This window comes from Heterodontus francisci, chromosome 15 (genome assembly GCF_036365525.1).
Source record: "Heterodontus francisci isolate sHetFra1 chromosome 15, sHetFra1.hap1, whole genome shotgun sequence".
Lineage (NCBI taxonomy): Eukaryota > Metazoa > Chordata > Chondrichthyes > Heterodontiformes > Heterodontidae > Heterodontus > Heterodontus francisci.
Window position 1 is genome coordinate 47,938,101 of NC_090385.1, and position 14,087 is coordinate 47,952,187.

The 14,087-nt window shown below is 41.8% G+C and overlaps 1 protein-coding gene across 2 annotated transcripts in view; it reads right to left on the bottom strand.

Annotated features, from left to right (window-relative positions):
• Window positions 1-13,748, bottom strand: part of gcna (germ cell nuclear acidic peptidase) — a 47,031-nt gene extending 33,283 nt beyond the window's left edge. The window contains exons 1-5 of one of the 2 annotated variants that reach the window (XM_068047489.1): window positions 13,360-13,748; window positions 12,774-12,880; window positions 10,013-10,304; window positions 3,452-3,533; window positions 1,790-1,848 (exon numbers count right to left, since the gene is read on the bottom strand). In XM_068047489.1, coding sequence (XP_067903590.1) covers window positions 1,790-1,848; window positions 3,452-3,533; window positions 10,013-10,304; window positions 12,774-12,863 — 523 coding nt within the window. In that variant the 5' untranslated portion in view covers window positions 12,864-12,880; window positions 13,360-13,748. Of the gene's footprint in view, window positions 1-1,789; window positions 1,849-3,451; window positions 3,534-10,001; window positions 10,305-12,773; window positions 12,881-13,359 lie in introns of those variants that run through there. The other variant, XM_068047490.1, reaches the window with a different exon arrangement.
• Between the last annotated feature and the right edge of the window lie 339 nt (window positions 13,749-14,087).

The following is a 14,087-nucleotide window of genomic DNA, read 5'->3' on the forward strand; positions in this document are numbered from 1 at the left end:
CATCTACCTCAAATATCTATCCAATGCTGTCAAGTTCTTTTTCCATATGTTCCCCTCTCTCTCTCTGCATATTTAAATCTGAACTGTCCATTCATGCTTCAAAGCTTAAGCCCATGTTCCCTAGTTCTGGTGTTTATGCCAATCTGAAATATATTACTGGGGTTCAACTTATCCCTTCCCTTAAGAATTTTGAATACTTGAATATCAGCTATGAACATAACCTTCACAGTAAAACAAGCTGTATAAATCTCCTCTTAATCTTTTACGTTCCATTGAAAATAATTTCAGTACCTCAAACATCTCTTCAATTATAGCTGACTACACCTAGCAGCACCCTGGCGAATCTAAGCTATGTGTTCTGTAAGGCAGTAATATCCTCTCCATAATGGAGGTGGCCAAAACAGCTCACAGTGCTGCAACTGTGGCCCAAGCAACATTTTGAACAAATTTATCATTGCTTCTTTATGTCCCTATTTATAAAGCCCAAAATGTGATTGATCTTCTTATTGCTGTATGCACTTTCAGGAAATTGTGTTTGAACCGTCTCCTTTGCTCTCCCACACACTACCTTTCTACTGAGTGTATAATCCCATTCCTTAATTTGAGAGGGAGAAAGAAAACCTCACACTCATCCACATTATTTTTCATGTAACCTAGCTGCCTATAACTTCTGTTACCCTGATTTTGTACAGCCCTCTTGGTGTTTGCCAAACTACCGACTTTTGTCATTATATTTCAAGATTGTTGTTCGATGAGACTAGAGAGCACAGAAACATTGACAGATTCCTGGAATACATCATTCCAGAACTCTCTCCAATCTAACCAAAACCCAATTACCTTAACTCTTGGTCCAGCCACCAGCTATCTATGCCCCTACATTTTCTTTTAAAGTACATGACAAATTTTTTGCAACTTTTAAACATCCACAGGCCAATTGCCTTATACTCCTGGCATGTTCCCCTACCTCACCGCAAAGAACTAAAGCCACACAAGTAAGCTTTTCCTAACAGGGATTTTGAGCAATCAAGGAGCAAAACATTTGCACTTCCCCTACCTTCACTCAGGAAGCATATTGCTGCACAAGCACTTCAATGAGTTCACTCCTTTGTTGGACAAATGCAGAGCAAATTATATCAAGAAAAATGAAACAACTCAGCTATGTGGTTCTCTGCTACTTGCTTCAAGCTTCTGCAATAAGCCCATATTTATTTCACATTAAAGCCAGCAATTAAAGACAACTACTCTACCACATTTTGGATTATTGGAAGGGGTAGCAGTGAGGAAACTGCTGGCTTGTAAACCACTACCATAAACTTTTAAGATCTGACCACTAGTCTCTGATTTACTTTGTTTTCTCAGACATCAGACACATTCAAAATACTGCTGGTTGCTTTAATGGAAGAGTTAGGATGCTAGACTGGCAAGCATAATGGGCTGATTGACTCCTTGTCTTTTTCTTTTGTTCTCTCACGATCCTGCATAATGAATCTCAGTACAACTCTTCATAATAAAGTACCCAGAATCGAATGCAAACTGACAGGCTGTCAACTGAGCAAGTGGATGACTAGTGTGGAAACTGAAAAAAGTTTGCACCACTGCATTAGGGTGTACTCGAGGCTGGGATTAAGGCACATTGTTGGAGCAGTTTTTATACTGTGTAAATACAATTTTGTACTTGATCTTGGCATGCTCAATGCAAATACAGGGTGACAAAGCTCTAATCTCTACAGCTGACTTTGAAGACAAAAGCAAAGCTGAAATAAAAACACACATTTAAGATACTACTCACATTTTTCAAAATCTTCATCCCCACTGGAATCGGTCTTTGCTTTAGAAATATAGTCAGATCTGATGTGGACAAAACATGAAGAATACAATTGTCATTCTAATGATCCAAGTATATAGAATTTCACAGCACAGAAGACGATTAGTCATCCTATGGTGCCTGAGTCAACTCCCTAGAAGAGCTAATCACTTAGTCCCCTCTCCTGCCCTACCCCCATACAAGGTAAATTACAAAAAACAAGGCCATTTGGTCAATAAAAGCAAAATACTGCAGATGCTAGAAACTGAAATAAAAACAAACGCTGGAAATACTCAGCAGATCTGGCAGCATCTGTGGAGAAAGAAGCAGAGTTAACTTTTCAGGTAAGTGACCCTTCTTCAGAGCTAGTGGTCAGTGACTATTTGGTCAATCTTGGTTCATTCATCCAGCAAGACATCATATTCCTCCATTGAAATATCCTTTTCTAAAAATTTTTTTTTTTTTTTAGGATTTTCACCTACTGCTGCTGGAAATCCATTCCACATGTTGAACACCGAGTAAATTCTGGATCTGGGTCTTAATTTTGATGCAAAAAATTTGTGTCACCTGTGGCTCAATTGGCAGCCCAAGGTTGTGGGTTCAAGTCCTACTCCAGGACTTCAGCACAAAAATAAAGGCTGACAATCCAGTGCCACACTGAGGGAGTGCCACCTTTCGGATAAGACATTAAACCTAGGCCTCATCTGCCCTTTCAGGTGGGTGTAAAAGACCCTATGGCACTCTTACGAAGATGAGTTAGAGAAGCAGAGTTAGCCCCAGTGTCCTGGCCAATATTTATCCCTCAATCAACGCCACAAAAATAGATAATCTGGCATTATCACATTGCACTTTGTGGGAGCTTGCCATGTGTAAATTGGCTAAGTTTCCTACGTTACAACAGTGACTACACTTCAAAAGTACTTCATTGGCTGTAAAGCATTTTTGAGATGTACTCTGGTCACAAAAGGCACTATATAAATGCAAGGTTTTTCCCTCTCTAGTCTGCACCAGGTGTCCTAGTTTTGCAATTTAAATTATCTGTATCTATAATCAGTATTTACCAAATTCCTTCACATTTTTCTCCAGTTATCTACTTCCCTTTTAAAAGCCACTATGGATTCTGCTTCCACCATTGTTTGAAGGGTCATTCCACATCTTAAAAACCCAGATTCTAAACTTCACTTTCATATTTTTGATTATCTTAAATGTATGCGCTTCAGTTACTGTCTCACTAAAGAAATTGTCTTTCCCTATTTACCTCATCAAATCCTTCAGAATTTTGAGCATAATTGAGCAGATCCCTTTAACCTTCTCCATTTTAATAAAAGAGTTCAGTTGCTTCTCAAACCCCTCATAACTAAAGCATCTCATCCCTGGCATCAGGGAATTTCTTTTCCACCCTCTATATGACTAAATCAAAGTTCAATATTTTGAAATAATTCAAAAATGCAATTGAGCATCAACTCCACAGATATTGGCATATTCTTGGACAGGCATACAGGAAAAATACCTAACTAATGTACTTGGCGCCAATGTTGAGAAAAGCTAATCCGTATACTATGAAAACAATCCAGAGGCGTATTTCTCAAATCATATTTATTGAAGCAGAAGCTGCTGTGACATCCCCAGTCTCCAGTACATTCACACCTTTTATTCTTGGAGCTCAAGGCTCCTCTTGCTGTGAAATCTGAGTTTAATGTCCTCGTCTGGGCCAAATCGGACAGAGAACCTGTAAAACGAATGTCAACGACATCTTTGATTGGAAATTTACAACATTGTTAAAATTAAACAAACAAACCCAGAAACACTCCTCTTAAATATGCAATGCATCTTCCTATAAAGATCTACTTAACTGCCCAGTCAGTTGCACAAATTCAAATAGTCATAGGAGTTGGTTTTCAATCTATTCAGTTGGGAAGAGAAAACAAGGGCAGAAAGGATAGTAATGGATTGAGAATTATTTTCTATCTACAGGTTGGTGCGTATAATACTTAATTTGACTGGAACCAGCTCAAAACAACTCAATTAACTATCTTAAACAGAACAAATTAGTAGGAACAAAACAAGCTTAGCTGGGTTAAATGTTAATAAAGTAGTTTTGGAGATTAATGTGCACCAAGAAAACATAGCTCTTCAGACATAGAACTAATAGAAGTTCCATTTAAGTCTACATCTTAGACAGCATTAATGTAAAATCTTTACAATCTGTAACCAGGGGGTAGATATTTGCTTTATGGAAATTTAGGCTTTTATCTTGATGTGTTGGTTCAAACCTTTGGTGTAGCTTTAGCAAATTATCTCCAGTTGTCTTCCTTCCTGATTCATTGGCACTTGCATGTAATTATACCATTCTAACATATTTCTTTAAACTGGACTTGTTTGAAATGGGTTATGTACACAATCCAACATGCTGATGTGGACATTTTGTTTCCAAAGTTCTAATGATTTAAAATTAAAACTAGTAAATTAAGTTCTAAAATTCTGGCAAGAGATGGATTAAAAAGCTGCAGGACATTCTGAAGGGGGAGGGGGAGCAGTCAGAGGTTGTGGTACACATTGGTACCAACAACATAGGTAGAAAGAGGGATGAGGTCCTGCAACAAAAATTTAGGGAGCTAGGTAGCAGATTAAAAAGCAGGACCTCAAAGGTTGTAATCTCAGGATTACTCCCAGTGCCATGTGCTAGGGAGTATAGGAAGAGGAGGATAGAGCAGATGAATGCGTGGCTGAGGAGATGGTGCAAGAGAGAGGGCTTTAGTTTCTTGGACCCTTATGGGAGGAGATTGTCAGAGGATACAGCAGGATATAGATCAGTTGGAGACTTGGGCGGAGAAACGGCAGATGGAGTTTAGGGCGGCACAGTGGCGAGCACCACAGCCTCACAGCTCCAGCGACCTGGGTTCAATTCTGGGTACTGCCTGTGTGGAGTTTGCAAGTTCTCCCTGTGTCTGCGTGGGTTTCCTCTGGGTGCTCCGGTTTCCTCCCACATGCCAAAGACTTGCAGGTTGATAGGTAAATTGGCCATTAGCAATTGCCCCTAGTATAGGTAGGTGGTAGGGAAATATAGGGACAAGTGGGGTTGTGTTAGGAATATGGAATTAGTGTAGGAGTAGTATAAATGGATGGTTGTTGGTCGGCACAGATTCGGTAGGCCGAAGGGCCTGTTTCAGTGCTGTATCTCTAACCTAATGTAACCTTAATCCGGACAAATGTGAGGTAATGCATTTTGGAAGTATACAGTAAATGACAGAACTCTTAGGAGTATTGACAGGCAGAGAGATCTGGGTGTACAGGTCCACAGGTCACAAAGTGGCAGCGCAGGTGGATAAGTTAGTCAAGAAGACATACAGCTTGCCTTCATCGGTCAGGGCATATAGTATAAAAATTGGCAAGTCATGCTGCAGCTGTACAGAACTTTAGTTAGGCCACACTTACAATATTGCGTGCAATTCTGGTCGCCACACTACCAGAAGGACGTGCAGGCTTTGGAGAGGGTACCGAAGAGGTTTACCAGGATGTTGCCAGGTCTGGAGGGCATTAGCTATGAGGAGAGGTTGGATAAACTTGGATTGTTTTCACTGGAACAACGGAGGTGGAGGGGCAACATGATAGAGGTTTACAAAGTTATGAGTAGCATGGACAGAGTGGATTGTCAGAAGCTTTTTCCCAGGGTGGAAGAGTCAGTTACTAGGGGACATAGGTTTAAGGTGCGAGGGGCAAAGTTTAGAGGGGATGTGCGAGGCAAGTTTTTTTACACAGAGGGTGGTGAGTGCCTGAAACTTGTTGCCGGGGGAGGTGGTGGAAGCAGGTACGATAGCGACGTTTAAGAGGCATCTTGACAAATACAAGAATGGGATGGGAATAGACGGATACGGTCCCCGGAAGCGCAGAAGGTTTTAGTTTAGGCAGGCATCAAGATCGGCGCAGGCTTGGAGGGCCGAATGGCCTGTTCCTGTGCTGTACTGTTCTTTGTAATACAGAAGGTCAGAAGGATCTTGGTGTACTTGTCCATAGATCAATGAAGGCAGCAGCACAGGTAGATAAGGTGGTTAGGAAGGCATATGGGATACTTGCCTTTATTAGCAGAGGCACAGAATATAAGAGCAGTGAGGTTATGATGGAGCTATATAAAATGCTAGTTAGGCCACAGCTGGAGTACTGTGTACAGTTCTGGGCACCACTATAGGAAGAATGTGATTGCACTGGAGAGGGTGCAGAGGAGATTCACCAGGATGTTGCCTGGGCTGGAGCATTTCAGCTATGAAGAGACTGAAAAGGCTACGGTTGTTTTCCTCAGAGCAGAGAAGGCTGAGGGGGACATGATTGAGGTAAACAAAATTATGAAGGGCATTGATAGGTTAGATAGGAAGAGACTTCCCTTAGCGGAGGGGTCAATAACCAGGGGGCAGTTTTGAGGTAAGGGGTAGGAGGTTTAGCGGGGATTTGAGGGAAACGTTTTTCACCCAGAGGGTGGTTGGAATCTGGAACGCACTGCCTGAAGGGGTGGTAGAGGCAGGAACCCTCACAACATTTAATAAGCATTTAGATGAGCACTTGAAATGTCATAGCATAAAAGGCTACAGGCCAAGTTCTGGAAAATGGAATTGGAATAGTTAGGTGCTTGATGGCCGGCACAGACACGATGGACCCGTTTCTGTGCTGTATAACTCTCTGACAGATTACAACAGGCATTGGGACCTAAAAAAAAAGGCTTTTGCAGTGTGACCTAAAAAAAGCTTTTAAAAGGAAACTATTCAGCCACCTGACTAAACCAGAGGTTGACTCCAACGTCTGCTGTCAAGGAGGTTAAATTGATAAAGCTGTTGCTCACTAGGGCCAATCGTTGAAGCAAGGCCAGTCCTCAACTCTCCTCAGCTAAACAACAGCATATTTCCTACAATCAAAATCTTTGCTGAGCAAATGTACTTTCTGTCAACCCAAAGACAACATTCAAATAGTGCTGAAGACCCAAGGTCTCGCACAAATTCAAGTCTAGGCCACTCGAGAGACCAAGGTCTTGCATATCTACTTATTGTTCTTTATTCATAAGCTAAACTCAGCTGCAAAGGGAAGGAAGAAAAAAAAAATTCAGGATGGGAGAAGAGAAGGGGGAAGGAATAACATCTATCTTGGATTCATGCAATTTAAAAAATCCTGTCCACCCTATTGTCTCATTTTCTAATCATAATATACTTCTCATCGCCTGCAACATTGTCTTGATTTTCTGTGTACAAGTGTAGACAGAAGCAACGTGAAAAGCCAGGGAATTAATTGGACCAGAGTGTACAGACTTAATATCCATTTAAAGTCAGGCATTCTGTCTTTACTTTCATATCATAGCTTTTGTCCATGTTTATAACTGCCAATGTAATCTGGAACCATCCTTGTAAACCTCTTCTGCACCCTCATTATTGCCTTCACATACTTCCTAAAGTGTGGTTCCCAGAATTGGACACATTATTCCAGTTGAGGCCGAACCAGTGTTTCATAAAGGGTCAGCATAACTTCCGTGCTTCTGTGCCTCTATTTATAAAGCCGAGGATACTGTATGGCTTATTAACCACTTCCTCAATCTGTCCTGCCACCTTGAATGATTTTTGCACTTATACCCCCCCTGTCCCCACACCCCCTTTAGAATTTTATCCTTTATTTTATATTGCCTCTCCTCATTCTTCCTATCAAAATGCATCACTTCACACTTCTCTGCATTAAATTTCATGTGCCACGTGTCCATCCATTCCACCAGCCTGTCTGTGCCCATTTGAAGTCAATCACTACCCTCCTCACAATGCATAATACTTCAAGTTTTGTGGCATTTACAAACTTTGAAATTGTGCCCTGCACACCCAAGTCCAAGTCACTAATATACATCAAGAAAAGCAGTGGTCCTAGTACTGCCTCCTGGGGAACCACACTACACAGCATCCTCCAGCTGGAAAAACAACTGTTCACCACTAGTCTGTTTCCTATCACTCACCTAACTTTGTATCCATGTTGCCACAGTCCCTTTTATTCCATGGGCTTTAACTTTGCTGACAAGCATGTTATGTGGCACTTTATCAAATGCCTTTTGGAAATCCACATACAAATCAACCACATTACCCTCATCAACTCTCTGTTACCCCACCAAAAAACTTAAGGACAAATGGTTTAAACTAACTTAACAAATACATGCTGGCTTCCCTTAATTAAGCTGCACTTGTTCAAGTGACTTAATTTTGTCCTGAATTATCATTTCTAAAAGCTTTTCCATCATTAAAGTTAAACTGACTGGCCTGTAGTTGCTGGGCTTATCCTTATACTTTTTGAACAAGGCTGTAACATTTGCAATTCTCCAGTTCTCTGGCAGCACCCCAGTATCCAAGGAGGATTGGAAGATTATGGCCAGTGCCTCTGCAATTTCCACCCTGACTTCCCTCAGTATCCTCGGATACATCTGATCTGGTCCTGGTGATTGAGCAACTTTAAGTACAGCCAGCCTAATACTTCTTTCAATTTTTAGCCCACCCAGTGTCTCAACTACCTCCTCTTTCACTGCAACTTTGGCAGCATCTTCTTCATTGGTAAAGACAAATGCAAAATAGTCATTTAGTACCTTAGCCATGCCTTCTGCCTCCAAAAGTAAATCCCCTTTTTAGTTCCTAATTAAACCCACTTCTCCTTTTACCACCCTTTTACTATTTATATGCCTATCGAAGTCTTTTATGTTAGCTGCCTGTCTCTTCTCGTACTCTTTTTTTTCCCACTTTCCCTCTGAACTTTCAAAATTCAGCCTGGTTTTCACTTGTATAATCAACCTGACATTTGTCATATGCACCCTTTTTCTGCTTCGCCTTGCTCTCCATCTCTTTCGCCATCCAGGGAGTACAAGCTTGGTTTGTCCTACCTTTCCCCCTTGTGGGAATGTTCCGTGCCTGTACCCAAACCATCTCCTCTTCAAAGGCAGCCCATTGTTCTGTTACAGTTTTGCTGCCAATCTTTGATTCTCATTTACCTGGGCCAGATCAGTTTTCACCCCATTGAAGTAGGCCCACCTCCAATTAATTATTTTTACTTTGGATTGTTTATTACCCTTTTCTGTAGCTAACCTAAACCTTATGATACTATGATCACTGTCTCCTAAATGTTCCCCTACTGCCACTTGATCCATTCGACCCACCTTATTCCCCAGAACCAGATCCAGCAATACCTCCTTCCTCATTGGGCTGGAAAGATACTGATCTAGGACATTCTCCTGAACACACTTCAGAAATTCTCCCCCCTCTGCCTTTACACTATTACTATCCCAGCCTATATTAGGATAATTAAAGTTCCCCATTATAACTAAGCTTTTGCACCTCTCCAATTACCCTGTAAATATGTTTCTCTATATCTTTCCCACTAGTTGGTGGCCTATAGAATACACCCAGTACTGTAAAGGTACCTCTATTGTTGCTTCGCTCTAACCAAATAGATTCTGTCCTTGACCTCAGACATCCTCCTTCTGCAGCACTATATTATCCTTGATCAATACTGCCACCCCCCTCCTTTCTCTCCTGAACACCTGGTACCCAGGAATATTTAGTGACCATTCCTGGCCTTTCTAAGCCAGGTCTCAGTTATCACCAACATATCATACGCCCATGTGGCTATCTGCATCTGACCAACCTTACTTATCACTCTGTGTTCACATACATACACAGTAAAGCTCATTTAGATCTAATTACAATCCCTCTTACTCTGAATACCTTATTTCTTACTCTAGTGCTATCCGTCTCTCCCAATCCTTTGTGCACCTTGTTTTGCCTCTCTAATGTTACCACCTGGTTCCCTCCCACCTGCCAAGTTAATTTAAACCCTCCCCAGTAGTACTAGCAAACACCCACAAAGACATTGGTCCCAGCACTGTTCAGTTGCAACTGGTTGAGGCTTGTACAAGTTCCACGTCCCCCAGAACTATTCCCAATGTCTCAAGAATCTAAAGCCCTCCCTCCTGCACAATTCTTCCAGCCATGCATTCATCTGCTCTATCTTCCTATTTCTATACTCAACAGCACACAGCACCAGGAGTAATCCAGAGATTACTACCTTTGAGGTTCTGCTTGCTAGTTTCTTTCCTAGCTGAGTTAAGATTGTGAATGTTATATAGATGCCTCACTATATAAACATGGTGTGTAATAAATGTTAAAGTGAAGCAAAAAACAGCACTGAACTACACCTGCTGCTTACAAATCTCAAAATCGTCATCATCACTGGTGTCTGAAATGGCTGTGGTTCCATGGTGATTCAGTGTCTTCTCACCCACTTTCTTCGTCCGTGCACATTCGTCACGTACTTCTTGCCTGATCTCCAAAGTAATTTTTGGCCATAATTCAGCCTCGTCCTCTGAACTAGACAGTAACAGCTTGCAAACACATGAATCACAGGTATTTGGACTCTCCCCAGATTCTGCCAGTAGATTCATTGAGTCTTTACAGTGATCTTGGAAGGGCTGCCTGGACATCTCGATTCTTTGCTGAAGCTGAAAAGTAGCAAAAAAAACAAAACAAAATGCAGACCTGGATAAATATTTGGAATGGCATGGAATTAAACACTGGTATGTCAAATACTATAGAACATGAAGACTCCACTGCTGAAACAATGGAGATATCCTATGAAATAAAAATAGAAAGTGCTGGAAATACACAGCAGGTCTGGCAGCATCTGCAGAAAGAGAAACAGAGTTAACGTTTCAGCTCTGTGACCATCCATCAGAACTGATAACACTGAACCAAAGAAAATATTAAGAAGGATGACCAAAAGCTTGGTTAAAGCACACTACAGAAGAGTCTTAAAAGGACAGCAAGGTGAAGAGGTTTAAGGAAGGAATTTTAAGACATGAAGCTTTAGGCAGCTAAAGGCACAGTCAATGTTGACTGGAAGACGTCTGCACAAGAGTCCAGTGTCAGAGAAAGAGTTTGGGGGTTGTAGCACTGGAAGCAATTACCAAGATAGGAAGATGCAAGGCCACGAGGGATTTAAACATTCAAAGAAATCAGAAATTTACAGCACAGAAGGAGGCTATTTAGCCCATTGTGTCTGTGCCAGGCAACAAGCTATCCAGCCTAATCCCATTTTCCAGCTTAGTCTGTCACCACGTAGGTTACGTCACTTCAAGTGCACATCCAAGTACTATTTGGACTGAGAGAGTTTTTTTTTTTGCCTCCATCACCCTTTTATGCTGAGAGCTGCAGGTTCCTCCCACCCACCCCCACCCTCAGTCAAAAAAGATACTCTTTACTCCCCTCCAATCCTTCGACCAATTAGTTTAAATTTATGCCCTCTGTTATTGACCTCGAAGGAAAATAGGTCATTCCTACCCACTCTCAGCCGGGGAAGAATGTCAAAAGGTTCTGTTCCAAGTCAACGAAACTGCTGTTAACAAATGGTAGCATTAGCTACCATATTTGTCAGTAATAAAAGGCACCAAACCTCCAGTACAAAATGACATAGGCAATATTGCAACAATGCTATCACAAATCATTTTGACAACAAAATGGGCTATTTTCTAGAAGATGAATTAATTATGTCTGAAGTACCTGCCATCCTCAGTTCTAACAAATCATACAATGCTTTTATCACAGTTCACACCTAGTCCCAGAAAAGTATTTGTCACAGTAATCCAAAGGGCAGTGTGATGGAAATCACACCTGCCAAATGGAAACATTAATTTTGTAATATGGGACACTACATGAATTTTTTTCTACTGAACATTGCACATAACTTGTTTTAAAAAAAAACAACAGAGCTAACCAGCTGAAAACATGATTGCACATTTGCATTCTGAGACATAGTTGCTCCCTGATTCAATTAGCAAGATGGGTTTTGTCAATACTGATGATCAGAAGACATTGAGAGCCATTGACTTTGTAAGAGACAAACCTCCACCCCCCACCCCACTAAGTGTCTGGAAGACTCTAGTCCAGCAACCCTCCAAGAAGTTGCTAATTCAAACAAAGAGATGGCCACATGACACCTGCTGGCCAGACTGGGGACTGTTTGAATTGTGCCTCACAGAAAGGTAACAGACTACAAGTTGAGAACCAAGGAGGAAGGTCTCTGCTCCCTCTGTCTGTCTCTCAACCAAATCCCAAAGACCCACAGTAGCAGCTTAAGCCTCAAGACAGAGCACCTCTTCAGGCTTCTGGTACCAGAGAAGCAAGTTTGAAAGTGTGCACTGGGCCCCAGCGAGAACTCCAAGACCTCATCAATCAAGGACTTCACATCAAAACCAAGACAGTAACTGAACTCTTATTTATTTTCAATCCTACTTAACCCCCCCCCCCCCACAATTCTTTCTTCCCCTCGATTAGTGTGTGTTTATCTCGTATGCATGCTAGCATGGTTGCATTGCATATTTTAGTAATATTAACCGAGTTAGAGTGGTAAGGCTAATAAACATACATCTTTCATGTTTAAACCCAAGAAAACCTGTCTGATTAGTTCTTTTGCAACTACAATTCGAGAGCAATGAGCAAGGACTCATGGAAGCGGTAAACTAAAACAGTGTTTTAAAAGATAAACACGGTTATGACCAAACCAGGAAAGGGGTAAGAGGGGAGCCTGAGACCCCTTCCTCACCCGGTTCTAACAGCAGACTTAACACCGCTGTTCCTTTTTAAACAAAGCCTGTGAACTCAAGTACAACTCAATAGGATATACAAGAGGAAAAGTTGTTGTGTTTCTAATTTTAAGATTATGCCCTCTTGTTCAGAACTCCCCCCACCAGAGAAAATAGGTTTCCTCTAACTGCTCTATCAACGCCTTTAACTATCTTAAATGACTCAATTAGATCACCCCATAATCTTCCACATGCAAGGAATACAAGCTATGGCTCCTCATTTAATGGTATGACTTGCAGTATAAACACTCATTTACAAGGTGCGGTAGATAGGAGATACTGTAATGTCAGATGTCCTCGTGGCATTACTGATTATAGGTTCATCTTTACCTGTGTTTCAATGACATTCAAATCGTCATGTTCTGTCCAACCAAGTCGACCAGCTAAGCGCTGGAACAGGCTGCGTGTTTCTTCATCCATTCCGGACCAATAATGACCTGTAATGTTCATTGTGCTTAGTAAAAATGAACATTTACGAAGCAGACCATAGTAAGACAAACATCATTGACATATAACATGCTCGAAATAAAATGCAGATCACCAACCTAAAAGGCAGCATTCTCACAAAAGTAGAAAAATAAGTTATTTTCCGGAAACCTGGCACAGAAGTACACTCAGATACTAACACACTACAAGCTGTCCAAAAATGATATAATCGTAATTTTGAACTGCCAGCCCATTATGGCATTTGGCGGTCAAAAACAAGTGCTGCAAGTTCTCAATTCCTCAGATAATTAATTCTCAACGAGCAACATCACATCGTGGGAGGCAATGAACAGATAGGCCTCTAAATCACCAAAAAAAAATCAGGGAGATCACTGATTAAATCGAAGGCAATGGGAACAGGCATACAATCACTACCAGGACCTGAATTACTGAGGAAACAAGCAGTATTTAGGAAAGAAACCGACAGCACCTCACACGGATTCCAGACAAATGGCCTCGCGGGTCCCGGGTGTCTGACAGTAAAGGTCGCGGCTGGGGAAGATGCAGCTCGATGCTGATTACACAAATCGTCAGTCGACAAGAAGGAGGGCGGGTTAGCCTGCTCCCGCCGCCTCCAGCACTCAGTGAGCGGTCCGCACACAGACAGGCACTTTAGAGCCGCGGCTCTCCTCATTCACCAACACTCAATGCTGAACATCACATATGAGCGATACCTTACCCGCCCCAAGAATCTTAATTGAGTACCCAAATTATAAACTTCCGGCAAGGAGCACCCTGGGGCAAGACGAGAACCGTTAGGGTAAAGGTCAACATCTTAATTCTGGCGCCAGACCGAAACGCGCGGATCGCCCCGTCTGCGCATGTCTCATTGCCCAGCCTCACCACGTGACTGAGTCTGCCGTCCGAAACCGGATGAACGAGCTATTATAATAAAAGCAAAATACTGCGGATGCTGGAAATCTGAAATAAAAACAAGAAATGCTGGAACCACTCAGCATCTGTCAAAAGAGCAGAGTTAACGTTTCGGGTCAGTGACCCGAAACGTTAACTCTGCTTCTCTTTTCACAGATGCTGCCAGACTTGCTGAGTGGTCCCAGCATTTCTTGTTGTTATGAACGAACTATTAGATTGGTGAAATAAAAACTAAGTGCTGGAAAAACTCTGCACTGCAGAAGAAGGGTAACTGACCCGAAACGT